At 41.0% G+C, this 26,033-nt stretch overlaps 1 protein-coding gene across 1 annotated transcript in view; it reads left to right on the plus strand.

Moving 5' to 3' along the window:
• The window catches only part of VSIG1 (V-set and immunoglobulin domain containing 1), a 65,071-nt gene that overhangs the window by 26,548 nt on the left and 12,490 nt on the right, over window positions 1-26,033 (plus strand). The window contains 4 exon segments of the mRNA XM_006889948.1: window positions 701-861; window positions 13,413-13,611; window positions 23,246-23,401; window positions 23,838-23,957. Coding sequence (XP_006890010.1) covers window positions 701-861; window positions 13,413-13,611; window positions 23,246-23,401; window positions 23,838-23,957 — 636 coding nt within the window.

The raw sequence follows: 26,033 nt of genomic DNA on the forward strand, positions 1-26,033 counted from the left end.
TTGAATTTGTTCTTCAGTTCCTTGAGCTTAAGATATGCTGAGCGAGTTCTGCCCTTTTGATTTTCTGACTCCAACTCCTTGCACATTTACAGCCTCTAAAATAGTCTTAGGTTTGCCACCTCATCTCAATTTGCCTAGGACATTCCTGGCTTTAGCACTGAACATTCTAACAAAATTTGAGATTTCCCTAGTATTAAAACTGAAAATCTCACACCCCTGGAATCCACTGTCTTGGACAAACTGAGATAGGTGTTCACTGTAGTTGAGTTCTTTACTTGGTCCCTTGAAACTCTTTGAATACCTCAGTGCAAGTCCTTCCTTACACAGAAGGAATTCCCAATTTAGTAGTATTACTTCATCATCACATAACGTTTGAATATCTTTATAGTTTGGTGGGACCTCTGGTTCGAATTCACCACCTGCTTTGCAGGAGAAGGATGGACAGTCTCCTCCCGTACAATTTACTACTTCTGTAATCCCACCAGAAGGTTGGCTATGGGTTGGTTCTGACTGATGATACACAGCAACAAAATCAACCCCTATTCTCTACTGCTCACTCCAATTTCCTATATGGTTTATTCTATCTTTTCTTCACATTGGATTCCTTAAGCCAGATGTTGTTGAAAGTGCTTTATAATAATAAGGAAAACATCACATCAGAAATATGTATCCTACTGACATTTGATTATTCTCTTTTCAGGTAAAGGTACTATGATACAAGTGACCATCCCAAACAGTATTGTCAATGTGACTGTTGGCTCAGATGTCACTCTCATCTGTATCTACACAACCACTGTGGCCTCCAGGGACAAGCTTACCATCCAGTGGTTCTTCTTCCAAAAGGAGACGCAGCCAATTTCCGTAAGGACTTTTTTCCTAAGTTGTTCCTTTTTTGGTAGTTTTGACTGGAAATTGTTGGGGTTCATGTCTGAGGAACTACTAAGCCAATGACAACTTCAGATTAAGAATGGGAAGAGAGCTGTTGAGTGAAGATCATCATCTTAGTCGCTTGGGTTTTGTTTTCTCTTCATATTCAGGTATAGCATATTATCTCAGTTCTGTGTAGGCCAACATTAAATATATGATGTGTTCTAGGGAAGAGATGTCTCAGAGAGCTGGACAATGACTAGGGATTATAAAAGGAGAGTTGATGCCTTTGAGCTGTGGTGCTGGAGAAGAGTCTTAAATATACCATGGACTGCTAGAAGAACAAGCAGGTTTGTCCTAGAGAGGGTGAAACCAGGCTGCTCCTTCAAGACGAGGATTCTGAAGAATCATCTGACATACTTGGGGCATGTTGCAAGGAGGGACTAGTCCTTGAAGAGGGACATCATGCTTGGGAGGGTGGAGGGACAGTGCAGGAAAGGAAGACCCTCGATCAGATGGATTGATTCAGTGACTGAGGTAATGGGCATAGGTGTGTTGGAGACACTGAGGTTGGCCCAGGATAGAGCAGGGTTCAAGGCTGTTGTACATAGGGTCACTATAAGTAGAAAGCAACTTGATGGTACTTAACAACAACAGGGTAGAGAAGAATGGGCCTCATAGGTGAAATCAGTACTGCCTCTAAAAGGGCTTTCCTCCTCAAATATCTCCTTGATTATTATTTCTGGAAGACTCCAGTTCAAATGCATGTCCTAATTGATCTACAGTTAAATGTCAAACTTAGTATTGAGATCAAGTTTAGTCTTAGTAGAATGAGATTCCTCAGCTTGGTGGAGAAGGGTCATGGTATAACAAGCCCTGTGTAACCAAGGGTAGCATGAGGCTATGGAATAGGATGAGTAGTCTTGGAGAGAAACTTGCAAGAGGAGGGTGGGTGAAAGTCAAAGGAGGAGGGAAAGTCTATATGCAATCTGCTTACTTCCCAGATTTTCTTTGTTTGGCCTTGAGAAGTAATCCCTTCTTCAAATTATCCTGAGTACTCAAATCACATACTCAAAAGTGTGTGTGTGTGTGACACATATATATCTGCATGGCTGTATATGTTCTTTGAAATTCAAAAGAATCCATGGCCCATCACAGGTTGTTAAGAGAGAGGCAAATCAATGTAGTTTGCAAGAGTTGAATGAAGTTGAGTTAGTCCTTGGAAGAAAGAGTTTAGGTTTGTAGAAAAATAAAGGGGGAATGAGTTGAGTGGTTTGGGAAGACCCAGGAGCATAGATAAAGAAGAACTAGATTATTCGCTTGGAGAAACCATGTCTTATCTGGTATCACTTCTGTGTGTTATTGATCTTCTGACTACATGAAGTAATCTCTTTTCCATAGGTCTTAAACATAGGTCTCATTTATCATTAGAACAGACAAGGGGGGAAACTGTCTCAATGGAGTATATGATTATGAATTATATATATGTGAGAACAGTCTGGAATAAGGGGTGCATTGTGAGGTGATCTGGGAGAAGGGGAGGAATAAAATGTGCAACAATGAATAAAAGAAAAATGAACACTCATTTATGACAAACATCACGAAAGAGGAGATCCCATCAATACCATGACCCCCTACTCAAAGGAAGTTGTGTTGGCTTAGTGGTAAGGCATTGCACTTCAAACACAAAGGTACACATTTCTAGTCCACCAGATCTCTCTGAAAACCCACTGGAAGGTCAACTATGGGTCAGTTCCTATTTGATGGTACACAACAACTACTACTCAGAGTTAAATGATCTTACTTTAATTGCTTACTTTGAATAAATACTTAAATCTCTCTGTACCTTTCTTTAAAATATGGTAGGACAGTAATACTGCTCCTGAGTCTCCTCAGACTACTCAGTTCACTTTCCCCCTTTCTACAAACTCAAACCCTGTCTTTTCTAGGCCCAATTCAACTGCATTAAACTTTTCCAAACCACATTGATTTATCTCTCTTAACATTTCTCCTGGGGAACCAACTATATAATGCATGTGGGAACACTTGGGGGGGGAGATAAAGCCCTCTAAGTTTTCTCTCTCATAGGCAGTGTTGTTATTATTATTATCATCATCATCATAATCTTCATTATTATCATCATAATTAATAGAGTAGCATTAGTGGTTGATATATGCAGAACTGACTCATAGCTAACCCTCCAGTGGGTTTTCAGAGACTGCAAATTATACAAGAGGAGATTATTGGTCTCTCTCCGAAGGAGCAGCTGGTGTATTCAAAACATGTGCCTTTGGGTTGGCAGCAGCGTAACTCTTCACCTACTAGTCTACCAGCACTCCCTGTAACATTAATAAGCCTGTGTATTTGCATCACCTAAAATACTCCAACCCAAGACCTACTATGTTGGATTCAAATAAAAAGTCAAATCATTCCTTTGACTGCTGCTTTGTATTTTTCCTTTTATGGTCATTTTTCTGACTCATTTATCAGCATCTTCATTATCTCTGCTTGCAAGTCCTCGTTTTGCCAACAGGGGCTGAATGTAGAGAGGATTTGCCAGTATGCTTTGATATTGTTTTTATGCTTGGTACTCGAGACAATTTATCTTCAACTGCCTAGAGGCCAGACTAGGCAAGGCTGAGTTAAAAAGAAAACAAAACAAGTATCTATCTATCTATCTATCTATCTATCTATCTATCTATCTCTCATCTATCTATCTATCTATCTATCTATCTATCTATCTATCTATCATCTATCATCTATCTATCTATCTCTATATAGTCTCTATCATATCTATCTATCATCTATCTATCTATCTATCTATCTATCTATCTATCTATCTATCCTATGCTTCCTCTGACAGCTGCAGGGTCAAAGGGTCATTTTCTAAATCTGGAGATGCTTTTCTAAATCTGAATATGCAGATGCAAAAGGTATAGGTCACTGAGCTAAGTGCTCAGAATACCTCTTAGAAACACTTTTTTAAGGAACAGTTAAAAAAAATTAGCTCTTTCTTGAAGAGCTTAGTTTCTTGCCACTTGCCCTATTCTCTAAAATGTTAGGTCCAGATTATTGATGTTGATTGCTGTCGAGCTGAGCACAACTCATAGCCACCCTATGAACAAAAAAACCTTTCTGTAACTATGGTCGTTTCTCAAAGTTCATAGAGTTTCCAGAAGCATGTGATTTAGGAAGTGGATATTTAAAATATCTGCTCGTTAGGAACACCCAAATTGAAGAAGGTGCACAGCTTTGAAGCAGCAGTCCTCTTGGTTTTTAAGACATTCCAGATGCTCTTCCAGATGCATGAGACTTGGGTTTTGATTGTTTCTTGGCTGCACAGAGGACAAGGTGAAACAGGGCCAGCTCTTGGCTTGGAGACAGTGGGGAAAAAACAACCTCACAGAGTTCAGCTTTTCCTCCTCGTTTCTGGTCTTGCTTTAGCTTGCCTCTGTTAGATTCCATTAGAAGTGTCTTTTTAGGTCTCTATGGCAAGAGAAATGGAGCTTCTCCCCTCTCCCCCACCCCATGCCTCACAGGCCTGTGCTTCTCTCTGTTCTGCCAGATTTGGAGCCCCAGTGAAAGCTCTCTAATTTATATTAGTTGTATTCTTTACTTTGCCATTTATTGGCTAAGAAAAGTAAATTTTTCCGAAGGTCAGTTTTCTAATTTCTAAAATGGGACTGTTTACCCACCTCATAATTTTATGGTGAAGAGCAAACAAGTTGATGAAATAAGTTGTCGAGTGCTTCTTCTTGTTGTTGTTGTTGACTCATCGTGACCCTGTGAACAATGCTGAGGTACTTAGGAGCCTGAAAAGCTGTTTAGCATTCAGTGAATATGAGCTGGTACCAGAATGATTTGGCACAACCCTGTCCCATCTGTGCCTCTGGTGTACCAGAGATACAATGGGGGAACCCAGTCCAACAGAGTACAGTTAGTGTAGCTGCACTTTGGGAGAATGTTCCGGCCCCTGTCCATTCCCTTCTGTGTCTTACTCATCCTGTGACTAGAGGGACTTCCCTTCTCTGTCTGGGCCTCCTTCTTTATTATCCTTCAGATATCCTTGGTTGAGATGGCATTTTTTCAAAATGGGATCTGGCTTCCATTTCTGGCTTTTATCCTGCTTGAGCACTTCCATGCATTCAAACTTTTGTCTGTCGGTCTAGGAACTGTTAGTGGGATGCTTTAGGGATACTAGAAACAGACTGCCATGCTATGAGACAATTCTATGACATACAGGAGTAAGATGTTGCCAGGGTGACCGCTGAATGATTTAGTCCAACTCCTGGGTTGATGCGGCAATATACCATATCATATTCGGCTCTCAGATCCACCCGTTTCTGCTCAAACACAGCACGGCCCGTGCCTCAATACTGAGAGTATGGAGAAAAAGGCAGTCAGTCAGTGTCTAAATATGGCGTTTTCAAGAGATGCTCGGGGAAGATGTAGCTGGACCTCTCAGGTAAGAACATCTATTGATGTACTACTAGAACCCCATTGGTATACTCCTAAAATCACTACAACAATGGCACTTGATCTGAGGGTGGACTGGAAAGGTCTGAGTTTGGTAGCAGTCCAGGCCAGGATAAACCCATGGCAAAACTGGGACCATCGTTTGCCTTCTCGGAATTGTTTTCTGCCACCTGCAAAAGGTTCAGAGACTTAATGCTGCCGTTGTTGTTGTTGTTGTTAAGTGCCATCAAGTCACCTGCGACCCTGTGTACAACAGCTCTGAAGCCTGCCCTGTCCTGAGACAGTCTCACTGATTCCAACACATGACTTACCCCATTGACCTAGTTACTCTATCAATCCATCTCATCTGGGGTCTTCCTCTCTTGTTCTGTCCCTCCACTCTTCCAAGCAGGATATCCTTCTCCAAGGACTAGACCCTCTTACTGCCAAAAGTATGTAAGACGGAATTTCAAAATCCCAGCCTTCAAGGAGAAACATGGTTTCACCCTCTCCAAGGAAGATCTATTGTTTCCCCTTAGCTGGGCAGTATCTAGCTTCTGCCATGGACCATCATGTCCTTCCCTAAAGCACGGTGTTAAGGAGAAAGAGAATTGAACACTTCTTTTTCTCAACCTTAAGGATGATGTTATTTCTTATTGACCAACCCATCCAAGGGAATTTCTTGATGAATAGAGACTGCACAAGTTTCCCACAAGTCTCAGGGCACCAGAATGTTCACTAGTATGTTCTTCCTCTCTGAGGAATCCTCATCCCAGATAAGCAAACAGCTGCTAATAGTCCGTCCCTCAGTAAGGCCTCTCTGTTGAAACCTCTAGATTTTGAGCTGGGCAGGCTAGCATGGAGTTTAGGCTAGCTGGTGCCCCTCTATTGAACTTATTGCTTCCAGGTTCACTCAAGTTGTCAGAGATGTCATCTGCCTGTTGTCAGGACAGACATTGACCCTGCCTAGCATGCATCTCTTGAATCTTCTAGGCTACCTATAGTGGAAGGGACCCTCTGCTGTTCTCACCTTCCCAGCACAAACATAGCTTGGACAGCTTCTTTCCCAGGATCTAGTGTCTTCATGTTTTCTAGCTGCTCAGATCCCCATCATAGCTTGTTGCTGTTATGTGCCATCGAGTCGCTTGTGACCTATAGCAACCCTATGTAAGATAGCCCTGAAACCTGCTCTGTCCTGTGCCAACCTTATTATCTCTGACCCACCTACCCTCATTACCCCAGTCACTCAATGAACCCATCTCATCGAGAATCTTCCTCTCTTACACTGTCCCTCCACACTTCCAAGCATGACATCTCTCTCCAAGGCCTGATCCCTCCTTGCCACATGCCCAAAGTATATCAGATGGAGCTTCGGAATCCTTGCTTCCAAGGGGCAGCCTGGTTTCACCCTTTCCAGGATGAACCTGTTTGCTCTCCTTATAGTCCATGGGTATATTCAATACTCTTCTCCAGCACCACAGCTCAAAGGCATCAATTCTCTTTCTATCATCCTGAGTCACCATGGCTTGACCTCTACCAAAAAACCCAACCCAACTCATTGTCTTTGAGTTGATACAAATGCATAGTTACCCCACAGAACAAAGTAGAACTGCTCCAGAGGGTTTTCCAAGGCTGTAAATCTTCATCGGAGTGGACAGCCTCATTTTTCTCCTGTGGCGCAACTGGTGACTTCAAACCACTGACCTTTCAGTTAGCTGTCAGGTGCTTAACCCAATGTACCACCAGGGCTCACTTTTCTTACCAAATGAGGGAGGTGGGGAGCTGCCACCTCCTCAGGGATATTTGGAAATGTTTGGAAGAGGTATTGGTTTGATTGTTATGACTGAGAGTCATTACTGGCATTTAGTGGGTGGTGGCTGCACGTGCTAAGAGTGCCTGGTGTTGCTGTAGCTTAAGTGCTTGACTGCTAACTAAAAAGTTTGAACTTAACAGCCATGCTAGGGGGAGCAGATGTAGGAGTCTGCTTCAGTAAAATTGACAGCCTTGGAACCCTTATATGAGATAGTCTCCTGTCTTATAGGGTCTCAAGTCAGAATCTACTCTATTACAACATTTTCTGGCTACACATGCTAAATTACATAGAACAGACCACAAAACAGGAGTTTTGTCTTTCCAAAATGTCAGTAGCATCCTCATTGAGAAACATGCCCAGGCCTTTCCATCCCGTCCTTCTCCCACCAAAGTTCATTCCCATCAAAGTGAATTCTAATTCTCAAAGTTGAGTATCATTCATTAATTGCTTCACATGTATATGAAAGTTGGACAATGAGTAAGGAAGAGCAGAGAAAAACCGATGTCTTTGAATTGTGGTATTGGTGAAGAGTACTGGATATACTATGAACTGCCATGGAGAAAGACATCGTACCTTGGAAGGTAGAGGTTCAACAAAAGACAGGAAGACTTTTAACAAGATGGATTGACACAGTGACCATAACAGAGATATCAGAGATATCTGATATTATATTAGAGATGATGAGGATGACACCAGATAGAGCAGGGTTCATAGGATTGCTATGAGTTGGGTTTGACTTGATGGCACCTAACAACAACCATGGACTGTCAAAAGAACAAACAAAGCTATCTTGGAAGAAATGCAGCCATAGTGTTCCTTAGAAGCAAGGATGGCACAACTTTGGGCCATGTTGGGCATGTTGTCAGGCGGGGCCAGTCCCTGGAGAAAGATATATAATGTTTGGAAAAGTTGAGAGCCAGTGAAAAAGAGATAGCCCCTCAACAGGAAGGATTGACACCGTGACTATAGTGGGATTAACCACAGCAGAGATTGTCCGGATGGCCAGGGATGGGGCAGGGTTTCATTATGTGGTGCACAGGGTCACTATGAGTCAAGGTGAGCTTGATAGCACTTAGCAACAAAGACTCTTGCCAAAGCTGATAAATTAATCTCATGCTAAGACAGGAACTAGTGATAAGGAAATATATTTAAAGTATAGGAGGACTTTCTATACCTTCACCTAAACTCAAATAGCCAATGGCAGGCAGGCTGTTAAGGGGATAGTTGGCAAACAGAACAGTTTTTCTTTTGGTGTGTTATATAGTCTTTCCATGTGTAATCTGAATCTCCCTAGATCATTCCAGAGATAATTATTGGCTTAAAACCATTGCCTCCCTATACCTCCCTGCCCCACCCCACGCCCTGCATACACAGCTACACCCCTCATGAGTGGAACAGAAAGGCTAGAAACTGGAAAGGAAAAGAATGGATGTTGTTCTCTGAACTTCCATGCCTTCCATATCCCCAGATGGAACCTGGCAAATTGGCTTTGGATGCTAAAAAGCATTTTGTAACTCCAGCCCAGATTCAAACAGAAAGCAAACTAATTCCACCTCCCTCCTCATACACACACTCTTTGTTTACATTCCAGCTTCCTAGTTTAGAGAGCAGTGTCGCAAAACTGAGGAAAGATCTCTTATTGGGCAAATCTGGCTCCCAGATGCATGGCCTCATAGGAATAGGAGCTTGGCATAGCACAAGCCTTTCAGCTGCCATGCAGAGAAAAAAGTGGCCTGCCACTGCATCTGGCAAGCATTGTAGGCATCGAGTGGTGAACTCGCTCAGCTTGAGAATCCTCATGCCAACTGGCAGGAAAAGGGTTGGAGTGGGGGATGGAACGGCCCCAAAAGGGGAAGGTTGCCTAGGAGATCATATTCCTCGCCTAAGGCAAGAATATGAATAGAATCTTAATGACCTCTATGGCAACCAGGTTTGGAGTCTATATCTGACTGTAAATTTCATGTGTGACCTTGGGGAAATCACCTCTGTTATTGGGAGCTGTGTTATTGGACCTTTTCTCTATAATAGAAAAGAATGAATCAAAAGTTGCAACCAGGATGCTTCTGAGCCAGATCTGGTCAGTGAATGTGCTTGGGCAGGCCAGCACAATATTTTTTGTTGGTTTTTCTGTATACTTAGAATGCGTTATTCTCATTTGCTTTCCAGCTCATCACAGTTTTCATTCTTCACAGTGATATCGCTATCCACCTTATTTCCAATATCCAGCTGGTTTCTAAAGACTTTTTTTTTTTGGTGTGGCTTTTTAAAATTGTTATCATTGGTTTGCTTACAGAGTTCATATACATTGTATTTCACACTATTCTTCATTCACATTGTATTCCCTAACAATCATTCTCATGCATTATGTTTTAGAAAATTAATCACCATTGGATCTTGCCCATCATTACCCTATCTTTTCACTTAGATCCTTCCCATTTCCTTCTCCCCCCTCCCTCCACCCACCAAACTGTGTAACCCTTTTAACCTTAGAGTTCTTATAACTAATGTGCTGTTATAACTCTACACATTGGCCTCTAATATCACCACAGCAATAGAGAGATCCTTGGGGGAAAGATGTGGTGGTCTGCCATGCACTCAGCCACAAAGGGCTAGTGGATCAAAAATTAACAGGTACCACCTAAGGCAACACTTGGATAGCTTTTCTTAAAGCAGGGCCCCACCCCCAAAGAATGTGGCCTATTGGATATTTATGACTTCTGATCCTCAATTGCTTTGATCATTAAATGGACAATATTCCCTCTTTGAACAGTGAACAAGCCACACGGGGTCAGGGGCCTGGGCTCAGCCATTGTTCTGCTTAGATTTTTTAAATGAATTAGTCTTTTGTGGAAATTGGAGCCAAGTTACATTCCTTCCTGTGTGATTAGATAAGCAGTTTCAGGGAAAGGTTTTGGTTGTTTTTTTTTTTTCTTTACAAGGAACTTCCCCTAACAGAAAGCCCCTCCATTTATTTGTGTGATCTCTGCCAAACCCTAAGAACTTTCCTTCTTACTCAGCATCCAGAGAGGGACCAAGAGAGATCCCTTTTCAGATCTCCAGTCATTCTCCCTCACCCTACTCCTATCCCTGGTGTCGTTTGTGAGATGGCACAGATTAGACTTCTGTGTGAAGAGCTACGATAGTGAAGATATATATATTTAAGTTAGAGGTCCAGAATCTCATTGCTTACTCTATTCACCATGATTTCCAGCTGTAAGCCTTTACCAGGGAGCTCATTCCATGTCCTAGTCCTAGCCAAAAACACACTAATGTTGGCCCTGGGATCTTTGCAGAAACAAGATCTTCTGGGATTTCCTATGAGTCTTTAGCAGAACTGGGTGTGTATGTCCTTGTGATGAGCTACCCTCTCCATAGTCTTACTGAAATCAGGGGAAGTGACCAGATGTTCAGATTTCAAAGAGCTTTTCAGGTGAATATCCGTATCTATTCTAGGCAAAAATCAACAAGACTTCACGTTTTCTCTTAGGAAGTAAACAAATGCGATCCTGGGTAGTGAAATGGAAATCTGAATTTTGTTGGTATTGACCTAAATGGAAGTGATAGATCTTTAAGGAGTTGGCCTCCTGTCTCATCCACATACCTTAAGTTAGTAATACTGGCTTTGGAGATTGATTAAGACGAACAAGATCTTTCGTGAGCAAAAGTTTGTGATTTCAGTAACTGTGAATAGATGAATTCTAATGAGCTGCCTTAGGGTAAGAAAACACAAACAAGTGGATGTTAGAAAAAGCAGAGGAAGGATATAGTTTTGCCCCTTAAGTATATTCGTTTCTTTGCGTTTCCCCCTAAAGCCCACCTTTGTGCCTTAGTTTAAAAATATTTTTACTTACCGCTTAAAGAAGAATATATGTGCCTTTGTGTAGATTCTATCTTTTGATTTTCTGATTGCTTTTCCTCTGTTATTCTTGTATTGGTAGAAAAAATACTGGACAGATGCAGGAATTGGGGGATCTGGGTTCTAGAATTATTGCAAATGCTAAGTTTTTAGTCTGTCTGCTTAAAAAGTCTCTCTGGGCCAGTTTTTTCTAGATTTTATGAAAATACTAATTAGATGCACTGGACTAGGGTAATGTCAATTTTATGAATAATAAGACAATAATCTCTTTGCATCACACACATTTATATGAAAGTAACAAAGTATGTGCAGAAATGGTATGCTTTGTGAAAGGACCTTCACCGGATTCAGTGATGCCCAAGCTTTGGTATCATGCTTGTGGCATTTGTCATCACTGTGCTCCACCTGAATTATGAATTATTTAATACTCTTGTGAGATAGTTAGAGAGTTGTGCTGCTAAAGCCAGAGGTGACACCTTTCTGGGAGAAAGATGGACAATCTCCTCCCAGCTTCTGAATACCCACTGGACGTTCAGCTGTAAGTCAGTTCTAACTGAAACCGAAGGAGTTTGAGGTTTTTAGTTTTTCTAACTAGAGTACCTCGAGTTAATACTGTTATTTTAGTTTGGTAGGTCAAATTAAGCCTGTCTGGGGAGAAAGTTTGTTTCATATATTTATCCTTAGACAGTGGATCTAACTGATATTTTCCTTAAAACCTACTGGAGGGGGCTATGTTTTTTTTTAATCTTAAAAATGTCTACCTTAGTTTCACCCCTAGAATAGTATCTATGGAGTCACAGGTTTAATGTGTTAGGTATGTCTCTTTCCAATACATACTGTTGTTGTTCATTGCTGTTGAATGAGTACCGACTTATATCTGACCCTCCATTTTTTTCTTCCTTGAGGCAGTTGATGGATTTGAACCAGGTATTTTGGGGTTGGTGGTGCAGCTCTTTTCCACTAGGCTACAAGATCTCCCTAATACACATTAAGCTTCTTAAATTTTCATTTCTTTAACATCCGCTTAAAATCAATTTGTGTACCCATTCTTTGGGAGTGTGTCTTCATACTTTTTTAGGACCTTGCTCCAGTTCCTCACTTTCAGATGTTGAAACCAAAACTTGAAGAGATGAAATAACCTGTTCATTATCACAAAGCAGGTTGTAGGGATTGGCACAGGATAGATCAGGGTATAGGGCTGTTGTAGACCAAATTATTTTCCTGGGACATTATTCCTTTTAAATATGTCACTTTTCTAACAAAAAGAATGAACTCGAGTTTGCAGGAGGCGGGCTTGGTAGCAGCTATGGCGTCCATTTGGGTGGTCTGGATCTTTGTGACCCCCAGGGGTTTCCTCGGTTGGATTTTGCAAGTCGATCCCCAGGCTTTTCTTCTAGCCCATCTTAGTCTGGAAGCTCTGCTCCACCCCACCCAGCAGCTCACAGGCCTCCTGACAGGTGGTCACTGCACCAGGTGAGGGAGGGCACCCAGGGTTCCAGCAGGGAAAGCAAGACTTCTACCGCTGAGCCATCACCACCTGGAGGAGGCTGGTTGATAGGCGGGTGGAAGTTCAAGCTTTGGGGTGGGCTCTGCATGGAACATCTGCTGGGGCTTCACCTGTCAGCATCTCCTCAACTGTGGAATGGGGCAAGTGGCAGGACCTTCCCTGCTGAAGGCTCAGGCAGCTGTGTTTATGAACTGTGCTGCTCAGAGTATCAAGAGGGCAGAACTTTATGGAGGCCTCGGGAGACATTCAGGAGAATGCCATATTGGGCAGGGGACAGTAACAGGGAGGCATGGGGCAGTATCTAGCTCTCCTACAACCTAAGGATGACTTAGAATGCCCCCCCCAGTCCACCCCTGTGGCTGGACCCCAGCATCCTCAAGCTGAGCTCCTGATAATCAGGCCGTCAACCCCCACCCCAAATGGAGACCACCTTTCTTCACAGTCACTATTTATTCTTCATTCCTATTTCTTTTCATAAGAAACACAAAAATCAGTGCAAAAAAAAAGAAATATGTGTATATCAAAGAAGAAACATTCTTTTTTTAGGGAAGACAACATAGTCACAAATCAATAAGTGGAGGGGTTTTAGTTTTAGTTTTCCCATTTGGCATTTGTGTCTTATTTAGTAAGTTTACTTTCATCAAGTAAGCATCTCAATCAGGATTAGGAACTGAGTGCACTCTACTCATTTATAAGATGATCATTTCTGCCCTATGATATCACAGAGCTACTTTGAGACACAAGTAAGGTAATGACCATGAGAATCACTGCCACAGAGACCTGGTTCCAGTAGTGGGGGGATTCTGTTATCAGAGAAGATAAAATTGAATAGAGCACGTCTAGATAGCTTACCTAGTTCTGGGTATTCCCAATTCTTATTTCCCATAACTGTCTATTTTTTTTTTCTTTCCTAGATCTACTACTATGAAGATGGACAGGCTGAAGTCAATAAGAGATTTAAAGAGCGAATTATAGGGTCCTCCCAACCAGGTAATGCATCTATCACCATCTCTAATATGCAACCAGAAGATACTGGAATTTACATCTGTGATGTTACCAACCCACCAGATGTTTTTGGCAAAAACCAAGGCACCATCAGTGTCAGTGTATTAGGTAAGGACCTTTTTTTCCCTGGTTTTCTCTTCTGGGAGACACTGAATGAGCCAGGGTAGTGTGTTATGGTTTCAATTTAGTCACTGCGATATCCTCCCTTCGTCTTTTATTATCAGGGAAATTGGAATATATTACCAGATCAACCCATACCCAAAGACTGAGACGTCACTCAAGAAACATGTTGGAACAATTGTCAACCTAAAGATGTCACAGTGATAGAAAATAGTAGATGACCAGGGATTCAGGGATCTCTATCTCTGATGGGTGGAATGAGAGAAGACAGGACAATTCTTACTCTCACTAGATTATTTTTAGCCATTCTTTTAAAGGAAATTTCCATTTAAAGCCAGTTTTACCTGGGAGACAGTTTCAGTGTCATTCAAAAAATAACAGAAGGGCCTTTACCTACTTTACCCCACTCTACTTCCATTATATACCTCTCCTTACGTCTTGTCCAAACTCCTACAATTAAATTATTTTTCTGTATAAAGTCAGAAGGCTCCCTTTTAGAACGGGAATAGAATAGACATGGAGCAATTCCAACCTGGAATGAATGGACAGCTAGACAGTAATGGGCAGTGCAATCAATAATCAGAAACAGGACAGCCATAACAGATTGAATTTAGAGGAGGAAGGGGAGAAGGAGAGAAAGTGGTGGGAGGGGGGAAAGAATAAATAAAGATTTATCCACAGATAGAAACAACTATGGAGATTTGACCAGAAGTGACAAGAGGGGCAGGGAGGGAGCAGAGATTAGAGAATGAAAGGGTAAGGGGAAGAGAAATAGTACAATGAGGTTTCTACTATTGTTATGTGAGTCAGCTATGTATGACTCACAGAGATCCTATGAACAACAGATCTGAACCCTTCCTATCCTGTGTCACCCTCCCTGTCTCCAACACACTTGAGCTCATCGCTACAGTCACTGTGCCAATACATCTTGTTGAGGGTCTTTCTCTGACCCTCCACCCTTCCAAGCATAAGGTCCTTCTCCAAGGACTAGCACCTTCTTACATCATGCCCAAAGTATGTGAGACAAGGTTTCGATTAGGATGCAAATGATGGCATTATATAATAATTACTGTTATGAAATTAAATATATATAAGTGAATTAATGACTGAAGGAAAATTACTAAAAATAAGTGGTTTTTTTTTTTTAAAAAAAACACCCAACTTGTAAATGCCGCTTATAGAAAGGACTATACAGGCTGCTTCTTGGAAGCAAGGATTCTGAGGCTGCTTCTGACATACTTTGGGCATGTTGCAAGAAGGGACCTGGACCTTGGAGAGGGACATCATGCTTGGAAGGGCGGAGGGACGGAAAAAGAAAGGTAGGCCATTAATAAGATGGGTTAATACAGTGACTGGGGTAATGACAGTAAAGTTGGCACAGGATAGAGCCGGTTGTACATAGGTTGTATAGGGCCGTTGTACATATGGTCACTATGAGTCATAAGTGACTCGACGGCACATAACTACAGCAACAATACTTGAAGGCAGTGATGAGAATGGATTTATGTGCAAATATTCAATATATAACTTTAGGTAAGACTTATTCCCTCTTAAAATTAATTTGGAGTAATTCTATTATTCTACCAGTGGTTATTTATTGAGTGTCTGCTTTGTGGAGCTATGAGGTTTATGGTGATGGAGAGATAAGAGTTTCGGTCCTTATGGAAGCTCAAAATCACGGTCATTTCCAAAGCTCCTTTCTACCTTTGGCTGTGAGAGAGCAATGGAAGCTTAGTTCCTGTCAGCAAGTTCTGAAGGGATGGTTGAAAGAGCTTTTAACGGCACTTTCTGAAAAAGTTGCAAATAGAAATACCATTTGACCCAGAAATTTCACTACTTGGAATATACCCCAAAGAAACCATAACCTCCACCCAAGTAGATATATGCACACCCATGTTTATTGTGGCTTTGTTCACAAGAAACAACCTAAGTGCCCATCAACAAACTAATGGATAGAGAAGCTGTGATATATTCACACAATGGAATACTATGCCGCTTTGAAAACCAAGGAACTCATGCAATATTATTCAAAATGGGTGACCCCGGAGGACATTATGCTGAGTGAAATATCTCAATCACAAAAGGACAAATACTGCATAGTTCCACTGTTGTAAAATGAGACTGACATAGAGGTTGGGGGTGGGGGGAAGACTGAGAAAGATGGGATAAATTATGTATATTTCATTGATGAGAGAGAGAACTGTTTTAAAGGTATATATGATTAGATATTATTGTCACGACAGGAGTCCAGAACGAAGGCTGCATAGTGGAGTGCACTTGGGGGGAGGGATTGTATAACAATGAAAGAATTTTTCTTTTACTTTTCAAAGAGAAGAACAAACTGGAGGGGAGGGGTAGACACTGAGAAAAGTACAACAATGAATGAATGGAAATCCAAAATCTCTGTAAATTATCATTAAAGATTATTATTAATAATAATAATAATGTCTGGAGGAAAAAAGAGAGCTTTTAACAAGCTTTTAGCAATTAACCAATTGTTAGTTTTAAATAGAAGAAAACCAGTTGTTTTCGAGTTGATTCCAACTCATGGCAGAAATATATGTTGTAGAAGTGCACTCAAAAAGTAAAATTGGATGGGGAGTGTAAAAAAATCTTTCAGAAGCTGATTGATTGCCAGACCTTTCTTCTGTGTCTCCTCTGAAAGCTTTTGAAACGGCAACCATTCAGTTAGTGGTCTGAATGCTTAACTGTCTGCTCCACTCAGAAACTCCTGCCTAGGGATTTCCACTTTTAAGGAACCCAAAATGGACCTGGTTTAGTTATTGTTGCTTGTGAGCCATGTGTGCATGTCACAGGAAAGAGGGGAGCTAGATCAAAACAGCCAGTTGTATGTGTTTCTACTATTGGAATGTTCAAGACTGACAGTTTTGTCTAAAGCTGGCAGAGATTGTTTGCAGTTCTCAAGTCTCATTGCACATGGTTGGTTGTTCTGTTTGCCTTAAATAGAGGTTGGCAAATGATTGAGATAGGCAGCTGAGGGACACCATGATGGAGGAAGGTGTTGGCAGCTCTTAAAGATGACTCTTCCCCGCAATATATCTTTCAGAAGCATTTTCTTACCTAGTGATAAGTGATCCTATGCATTTATTTCTTCATGCATGGCTGCATTCAACAAACCCTAAACATACCTGCCAGTTGCTGTGGTAAACAATGTTGTTATTATGTACTATCGAGTTAGAACCAATTCATAGCTGACCCTCCAACTGGTTTTCATAGGCAGTAAATCACACGGGAGACTGTCAATCTTTCTGCCATAGAACAGCTGGTGGATTTGAACTACATGTCTTTGGGTTGGCAGGGCATATCCTTAGCACTAGGCCACCAGAGCTTCCTGTGGTAGGCAACAGAGATGAATAGATAATGTTCCAACGGTACGCAATTGAGATAGAAAGTGTCCTAGTCCTTCTACCATTCAAATTTAGTGAGGAAGGTAGATATATAACATGGAAGCTTAGAGTAGAGGCAAGAGAGGAGAGCTAGAGGAGCCCAAGGGAAAACTGTCCAAGGAAAAAGGGACAAAGCTTATGGAAGAAAGCTACTTTTGCACTAAATGTTGTAAGATATAGAAGAGTATATCAAGCAGAAAAGGGCTTGATGTGCCAAGGCACAATTTAGGGGAAGGAAACAGCAATGGCTTTGCCAGTGAATACATCCAAGTTCTCCTAGGCATTTGAACTGGATGAAATGTCAATTCAATTCTGTCTCCATAGTTTTAGAAAATAGATAGGTTTGGGATGCTGTTGAAAGGAATTCTTTAAGGGTTTTGTTAGTAAAAGCAGAAGGACAAAAATATTCAGTATAAAAGTGTCTGTTCAAGTCTGATTCTAGACTGAAAAATAAGTGCAAGTCATTCCAAGCCTTTGTCCATAATTTAGATCTAACCCTAGTGCCTGACTTTGTGATGGGACAGCACCATCTCGATTTCGTTTCCTGTTCAAATTGGTGTCTTTTGCTGTAAAGGCCATAAAATCTCCATCTTAAACAATTGGGGCTTAAAAAATGACTACATCTCAATCAAGAGACAGTTAAAAAAATTAAAAAAAAAGACATTGCAATGGACTTGTGACTAATAAATTAGTTTAGGGTCAGCAAATCCTCCAAGTTGTTCCCATCTGACAAAATCAATGGCAAGGAACAGTATACAAAGAGCTGAGGGGGAAAATACTTCTTTTAATTACCAAAATGTCCATTTAAAAGGTAGAGAAGCGAACATGGCTCTGTGAGCCGCGCGGAGTATGCGAGACTGCAGCCTGCGCATGCGCTCTTGGCGCCCCGCTAGCCCTGCCCGGCTCTACGCCTCTCAGTGCGTAAGTTCACAGACAAACATGAATGGGTGACAACAGAAAATGGAGTTGGAACAGTGGGAATCAGCAGTTTTACACAGGAAACTTTGGGAGATGTTGTTTACTGTAGTCTTCTGAAGTTGGGACAAAGTTGAACAAACAAGATGAGTTTGGTGCTCTGGAAAGTGTTAAAGCTGCTAGTGAACTCTATTCTCCTTTATCAGGAGAAGTGACAAGAGGTTAATGAAGCTCTTTCCGAAAACCCAGGACTTGTTAATAAGTCTTGTTATGAAGACGGTTGGCTGATCAAGATGACACTGAGTAATCCTTCAGAACTTGATGAACTAATGAGTGAAGAAGCCTATGAAAAATACATAAAATCCCTTGAAGAGTGAAAACAAACCACTAAAAGAAGTCATTTAAAACAACTTACTCCAGGCATAGCTGTCCTAAATTAGTAGGGATCGAATTAAAGCAGCTTTTAGCAAAACATAGTGGAAAACAGAAATGACATGTTGCTGGAAGAAAAGAACTTTATAATGCGTAAATAAAGCCAATATATACTTTCCTTCACATTACTCTGTGATTTTTTAGTTATCCAGAATTTATTCATTTACATGTGGTAAGAACAGTTCTACAAATTATGGGTTCAAGGATAACATTGATATCTTAAGTCTGATATCATTAGTACCTACTGTTAACATCTGTACCTGGATTTGGGTCAGAATACCTAGCGAACTTTCCACTAGAAATGATAAGTTTTTGTTAGCTGTCCACTGTCAGATTAAGAACAATACTGTCTTAATTTTGCCACCTTTGCTGGTGCTATTTTTTTACATTGAAGCAACAGCCTTGTAGCAAAATAAACAACTTAATAAAACATTCAACTTTTTTTTTTTAAAAAGGTAGAGATAGTGAATTGTCTCCATGAAAGAGCTAACAACTAGATCCATCTCTCTTTGCACTCATATGTGCAGGAGTGTGAAAGAGTCCAGGATGGGTGACTGCAGCAGAAATCAATGGAAGATTACTTTCAGCCACAGGCTATAAAATGTGGCAGCAGGGAAAAAGAAATGAATGAATGAATGAATGTGGCAGCAGGCATTAGTTCCACCCACAGACAAAAGCAGTTTCCCCTGCAAGGCATTATATATATTATTTTATCTAACTGTAAGTTATATCTAACTGTAAGTTAGGTAATTTCTTGTTCAAATTTTATAGACTCACCTCAATTGAGACTTGGTTAAGAGCAGAAACTTGGCTAAATACACTAAGGTAAAAGTTGCAGAACCAATATTCATGTGGACCCTGACTTGTGTATTACTTGTGATCTACTGCAGTAGATACACTGAGTAATAGCTGGAGAGTTGAGCAATCTGGAAGCATTTAAGGTCTAACTAGCTAAAATGAAGGGAGCTCTGGTGGTGTAGTCCATAGCAAGTCTTTGACTGTTGTCATTCTCCAATAAGCAATCTCTTCTTGTGCAACTTGTAATCTGCAGCCTCAAAAATCCGAGGATCATCCATTAGCTGGTTCCAACTTGATAGCGATGATTTGAGCCAGAATTACAGAACCTATATTTTGAGAAGACTTTATATAGAAATTATGATCAGGGGGTGAATTGCAGATTGTAGGAATCATAGCACTCTCTATGAAGCAGTGAAAAATAAGAATCAGATTCTCAAGCTTCCTAAAGGACTTCTCCATTGAAGTGTTTAACAGCTTATTGTCTTTGTGTGGTGTGGGGTCAATTCCCTATAACATGGAATAGAACTGCCTTTAGGGAAGCAGTTGGCCAAGTCTTTGCCTCACAGAGCCATGAATGGGTTCCAGCTGCCATCTTTTGGTCAGCATCTGAGTTATCCATTGTGCCTGATATCAGGGTTCCTCATGAGCAGCTTGCAAAAACTGTATGAGGGATATAGGAGTGACAATGTCTCATCTCCATTAACTTCACGAAAGGAAAGAATCTTCCTCAATAGCAGCAGGCAATTGATCCTCATGAGGTCAGACATGCCCCCACACTCCACATTCTGTTTCTATAATCTACTCTTTCTATTAGTCCTAACACCAGCCATCTCTCTCATACTACTCACTGGTTCGCTAACTGGGTTTGATGATTCATTGCAGTGGTCACAGAGAACTCAAACAATCCTCACTGCTACAGAGTTTATTAGAGAAGTAACAAGTTCCAATTCAGGATCAGGGATGACTCATGATACAGTTCTTCAAACAGCCATGCCAAATGAGCAGGCCTTTTTCTCCCTCTGACCCTTGGACTTTGCCCTCTCCAACAGGTATTACAAGGTTCTCTTAGCTCCACCAATTAGGTGCCCAGAGCATGCTCACTCAGCCAATAAGCCTAGGCTCTAAAGGTGCTTGGCTCTAGCAACATAGGTCAGCAGACCTAGCTCCCCAGGCAAGTGCTCAAAGACATCCAGTCCACAGCAAGCACCCGGTTTTATCACTTCATGGGCTTGGAGTCCACAGTTTGATCTGATATTGATCTCTGGTTCCCGCTACTTCTGCTGGGGTGGCCACTGCTATCTTGTCTCATCTTCTCAGCTCATCCCACCTTTCCTTCTCATTTCCTCATGGTCTTGCACTGTCTCTGGTTCATGTCAAGATTTCAAATGCAAAAGATGTGCTGCGTTATCTGGATGTTCTTTCTTGATGTTAGTGAGGGATTCTAATTTTCTGCCTCTGTTATGGCTCAATTTAAGCATGCTGAAATGGCAAAACTGACCGGTTACCACATTGGTATTCTACACATCTTATTTGCATAGACCCATCTGAAAGATGCCATTTACCTCATTTACATTATTAGCAAGCTATCATGATGGATGGAGAGGAGATTGAAACTGTCAACAGCTTCATCTTGCTTGGATCCACAATTAACACCTTTGGTATGAGCAGTCAGGAAATAAGGAGACACATTGCAATGGGAAAACCTGCAGTTAGAGACCTTTCCAAATTATTGAGGAGTAGTGATGTCAGTTTGAGGACTAAGGTGCATCTGATTCAGGCCATAGTCTTTCATATTACTAGCTATGCATCTGAGAGCTGGACAATGAATAAGGATGACAGGAAAAAAATGCATTTGAGCTGTGGTGTTGGAGAAGAGCACTGAACATCCCATTGACGGCCAAGAGAACATCTTGGAGGCCAAGATATGTCTTGGAGAGGGTGCAGCCAGAATGCTCTTTGGAGGCGAGAATGATGAGGCTTCACCTCATATACTTTGGGCATGTTGCTAGGAGGTGCTACTCCTTAGAGAGGAACATGATGCTGGGAAGGGTGGAGGGTCGATGAAGGAGAAGTAGATCCTCAACCAGATGGATTGACACATGACTGCTACAATGGGCTGCTGTGTGTCAGGAAGTGTGAGGATGGCGCAGGATAGAACAGGGTTCAGATCTTTTGTTCATAGGGTCGCTATGAGTTGTGCATGACTCTACAGCACCTAACAACAGCAATCCAATCCCCATGCTGAGCCACTTCACATATGCATAGTCCTAACCATCTATGTGATCCACTGCACCACACAGACTCACCTCAAACTGTCTCAAATGGACCACATCAACATCCCATCCTACTCACTCCTTTTCCTTAAAACCTTTCCCTCCTCCTGTGTCCTTTTTCTCAGGATGACAAGACCAGGTACTCAGGTGTAAAAATCAGGTAGTTGGAATCATCATTAGTTCCACCCTCTTCCTCATATCCAGTTGGTTACTACCTTTTTGACTTTTCTTCCTTAATACTTCCTGAATCTGTCTTCCCCTCACCCTTTTTTACCTCTCTTTCACCACCATTCCTTCCCAGGCAGGATAAGAACAATCCATTTAAATCTTAAAATGACCATTATCATTCTCCTACTTAAACACCTTCCATGACTCCCACCTACTCTTGGTATAAAGGCAGACTTCAACAGGGGATACTGTGAGCCTGAATTTCCTTACCAATCTTAATTTCTACCACTTGTTAAACCCTTGATTTTAGCTTCATATCTCATCACTCTTTCCACTTCACTGCAGAACTATGTAAAAGAAACTTTTGGATCCCTGGTGCCTAGTCCAGTACCAAGGAGCTCGGGGTCGGGGAAGGGGGACAGTGGTTAGGTCCTGGTTGTTAAATGAAGAGTTGGTGGTTTGAATCCACCAGTTGATCTCAGGGAGAAAGACGAGGCAGTCTGCTTCCATAAAGATTACAGCTTTGAAAACCCTATAGGAGCAGATCTACTCAGACAGGTCTCTATGAACTGCCAGGGTTTGGATTCGGTCCAGTGCTGAGCACACAGACGGCACTCAACAGATGCTCGGTGAATGAAGAATGAACCAATATATCAGTGCTATCTGGTACACATGCCCCAAATGGGCTTTCCCTGTTGATTAGAGACAGCAGCACATTCAAATTCTCCAGTCATTTTATGTCATCCAGAGATGAATGAATGTTTAGAAAATGACTCATAAAGGCAAAGGGGGAAAAAATAAGACTTTAGCAAAACGAAATGATGGATTTTCAATGTATTAAGGGTCCTTGTTTCCTTTAAAAACTATGTTTGTAGTCATTTAGTGTTTACTTACATGTGGCTTCATTGATAAAGGCATATTTAAGGTGGAATGAGAAAATTCATAGTTATGAATCTGAGAGGGAGGCAGACGGAGAAAACAATCTTCAAATAAATCTCAATTGCCTTGTGACTTGAAAGTTCCTGGTTTTGAAGAGCTTTGCTTCCACCTGGTGGCCTGGCCAGAAATTTCCAAATAAATTCATATTCACACCCAAACCCCCTATCCTTGGGTTTCTGAAACTGAGAGGGTGAAGCCAGGCTGCTCCTTGGAGGCAAAGATTCTGAAGCTTCGTCTGACATACTTTGGACATGTTGCAAGGAAGGACCAGTCCTTGGAGAGGGACATCATGCTTGGAAGGGTAGAGGGACAGTGCAAGAGGGGAAGACTCTTATGGATAAGATTAATTAACTCAGTGGGGAAATGGGGCGTAGGTGTGTCAAAGACAATAAAGTTGGCTCAAGAAAAAGCAGGGTTCAGAGCTGTTGTACACAGGGTCGCTATGAGTTGGAAGTGACTTGACGGCACTTAACAACAACAACAAATCTTTATGAGGAAACAAATGGACTGCTAACATTTTCCGTTAGTAGTCAAACACAATACGCATTATGCTACCAGGGTTCCTTAAGTTTGCATAGATTTTTAAAAGAAACAGACACATCTTGCAAACTAAGAGTGAAAAAAGTAACTTACAATTGCCAGACTGCTGTCTATCCTGCAAGGTTTTCACTCTTTGTCATTGTCTTTCAGTCAAACCTTCCAAGCCCTTTTGTAGTGTTCAAGGACTGCCAGAAACTGGTCACCCTGTTTCTCTTTCTTGCTTCTCTACAATTGGAACACCTTCCCCTGTGTACTACTGGTATAAGCTTGTGGGGGAAGACGCCATCCCAGTGAAAGAACACTTCGGTAAGTATAACCATCAACAGATCCTTGAAAACATGAGTATGCTGTCTGCTTCTCTACAGGCCCTTAGTCTTATAATTTCCTTAGAAATTATGTCCAGTACTCATAGTGACTATTGTATTGTGCCTATTAATACCTATGAGTCAGTTCCTATCTGACTGTACAACAAGTGGTCTGGTCTTCCCTTCAACCTCTAGGAAGTATCTTGTTTTGGATGTAGAGGTGGTGTGGGTGTGGAGGAAACAGGTATGAACCCAAATGGACCACATATAGGACTGTTCCAAGGGCTATAATTCAATCCAGGGCTTCTCAAGATTTGCGAGGTCACTGTTGAGAGGGTAGTGGATGCCAAATGATGTTCTACATTGCCATCATCTATACTCAGATAAGTACTCAATAGATTAAAAATAGATCTGAAATATATTTCTTGCTTTGACAGACCCAGCCACTGGGAATTTGGTTATTGGAAATCTGACAAACTTTGAAAAAGGTTATTACCAATGCACAGCTGTCAACAGCCTTGGTAATAGTTCCTGCAGAATTAACCTAACAGCTTCACGTAAGTTGACTGATATGTAATTTTAACAGTTTCTCTAAAGATCTGTGAGTCTAGGATAAATTCTGATTCATTCTTCTTGTCCTTCTGGGGATTTTTATGTTCTATTTCTAGGTTGACAAGATCAACCTAGTATTATCTAATGTACACATTGTATATGAGTCATACAGTGTCTTATATTCTTTATTCAAATGACTTCATTTAAACTGCACAAGAACTTCTAGATCTTAATAAGCAAAACAAAAGCCTCCTTGGTAGCCCCAGGCTGAATGTCCCTTTGTGATTCTGCTGATAAATCCAGGTGAAACTCTGGTTGCCTATGTCAAGCATTTAATTCCCAAACTTACATTACTGAGTAATTTGTTAAGATCTGCTTCTAATAATAGTAACAACAATACACCCTCACCCGTAACCTCAGCAGCGATTATTTGTGTCACACAAACTACGTGCCAAAACACTCTGTTGTATGAGCATGCACATACTCAATTCCTACAACTGCTCTATCTTAGATGTAGAACATATTGTCATTTAATTATCTAAAAAGAAATGGAAGCTTGGGGGGCAGTAAGTGACTTGTCCAGTGTCATCCATTTGGTCACCAATGGACCCTGGATGCCTCTAAACCCCAATCTACCTATTGAATGATGCATAAGAACTCTCTGGAATGCCTTGTAGGGGAAATGGTTATGCAATCAACCATTAACCAAAAGATTAGCAGTTTCAATCCACCGGAGGTACTTTGGGAGAAAGGTCTGGTGATGAACTTCCAAAAGGTTATAACCTTGAAAGCCCTGTGGAATGCAGTTCTTCTACTCTGCACACATGTGAGCAGGCAGAGTAGATGCCATGGCAACTGATTTTAAGTATTGATCACAATGCTTACATACCTACTTGCCACTGAGTTGAGTCCAATTCAGATCAATTCATTTTCCAAGCCTGTGTACTTTATGGGGAGCCAAGGGAGACTGCTTATCTTTCTCTTGCAGAGTGGCTGGTGGATTTGAGTCACTGACCTTTTGGTTAACAGACTGCCATATTAGGCAGTATGTCACTGTTGTTGTTGATTGTCTTCAAGTTGAGCACGACTCATAGTGACCCTATGAACAAAAGGCCTGAAGCCTTTCTATAACTATCGTCATTTATCAAAGTTCGTAGAGTTTCCAGAGGCATGTTGTGTAGGAAATGGATGCCACACTTGTTTCTCCTTTTAAGGGCCCCAAGATTGTCCAATTGGACAATAGCAGGGCAAATCTTCATAATGGATGTCTCATCAAACCTCTCAAGGTTTGATCATATATAACACACAGATTTTATATAACAGTTTTATATACATATATATCTATATCTCTCACATAGATAATATATAACAAGGCTTGAGATAGACAGATAGATAGATAGATAGATAGATGGATAGATAGATAGATAGGATAGAGATAGAGAGATCTCTCACATAGGTAATATATAACAAGGCTTGATATATCTATATATCTCTATCTATCATTTATTTATCTGTCTACTATCTATCTATCTATCTATCTATCTATCTATCTATCTATCTAGTTACATAGGTAATAACATAATAACCCCTAGAATCTTATCATCCATTCATTTTATTAGATTACTTGGAATCTATGGTTTTAATATTTACTGTGCCCAGGAGAAGCTAGTTCCTTTGGATTACTGCCTTTCCTTTATGTGAAGGATGTAAAGGGAGCTAAATTGTCAGCTTCCAGAGTAGAAAGTCAATAGAAAATGTCTAAACAGACAAGATCTATCAGAAAAAAAATAAATCATTAGAAAATGGAAGCAAATACCAGAATACTGGAGAGTGGGACTCACAGATCAATGGGAGAAAGGATTGCTGGGGATTTTTTTTGTCTAGTAAAGGGATTTGACTTTTAAAATTATTCACATGCATTCCTTTAATTTAAAAAGATCATTAAAAGATCAGACAACTAACTTTTTGTCTCAAAATATATGAGAAAGGGTACATTCAGATTAAGACAGACTAGGAAGAAGGATTGGCCACCCATTTCTGAAATAGCAGGCCTCTGAAAACCCTATGCACAACAGAACACA

This window comes from Elephantulus edwardii, unplaced genomic scaffold, assembly GCF_000299155.1.
Source record: "Elephantulus edwardii isolate Elephantulus edwardi_28Jun2011 unplaced genomic scaffold, EleEdw1.0 scaffold00083, whole genome shotgun sequence".
NCBI lineage: Eukaryota > Metazoa > Chordata > Mammalia > Macroscelidea > Macroscelididae > Elephantulus > Elephantulus edwardii.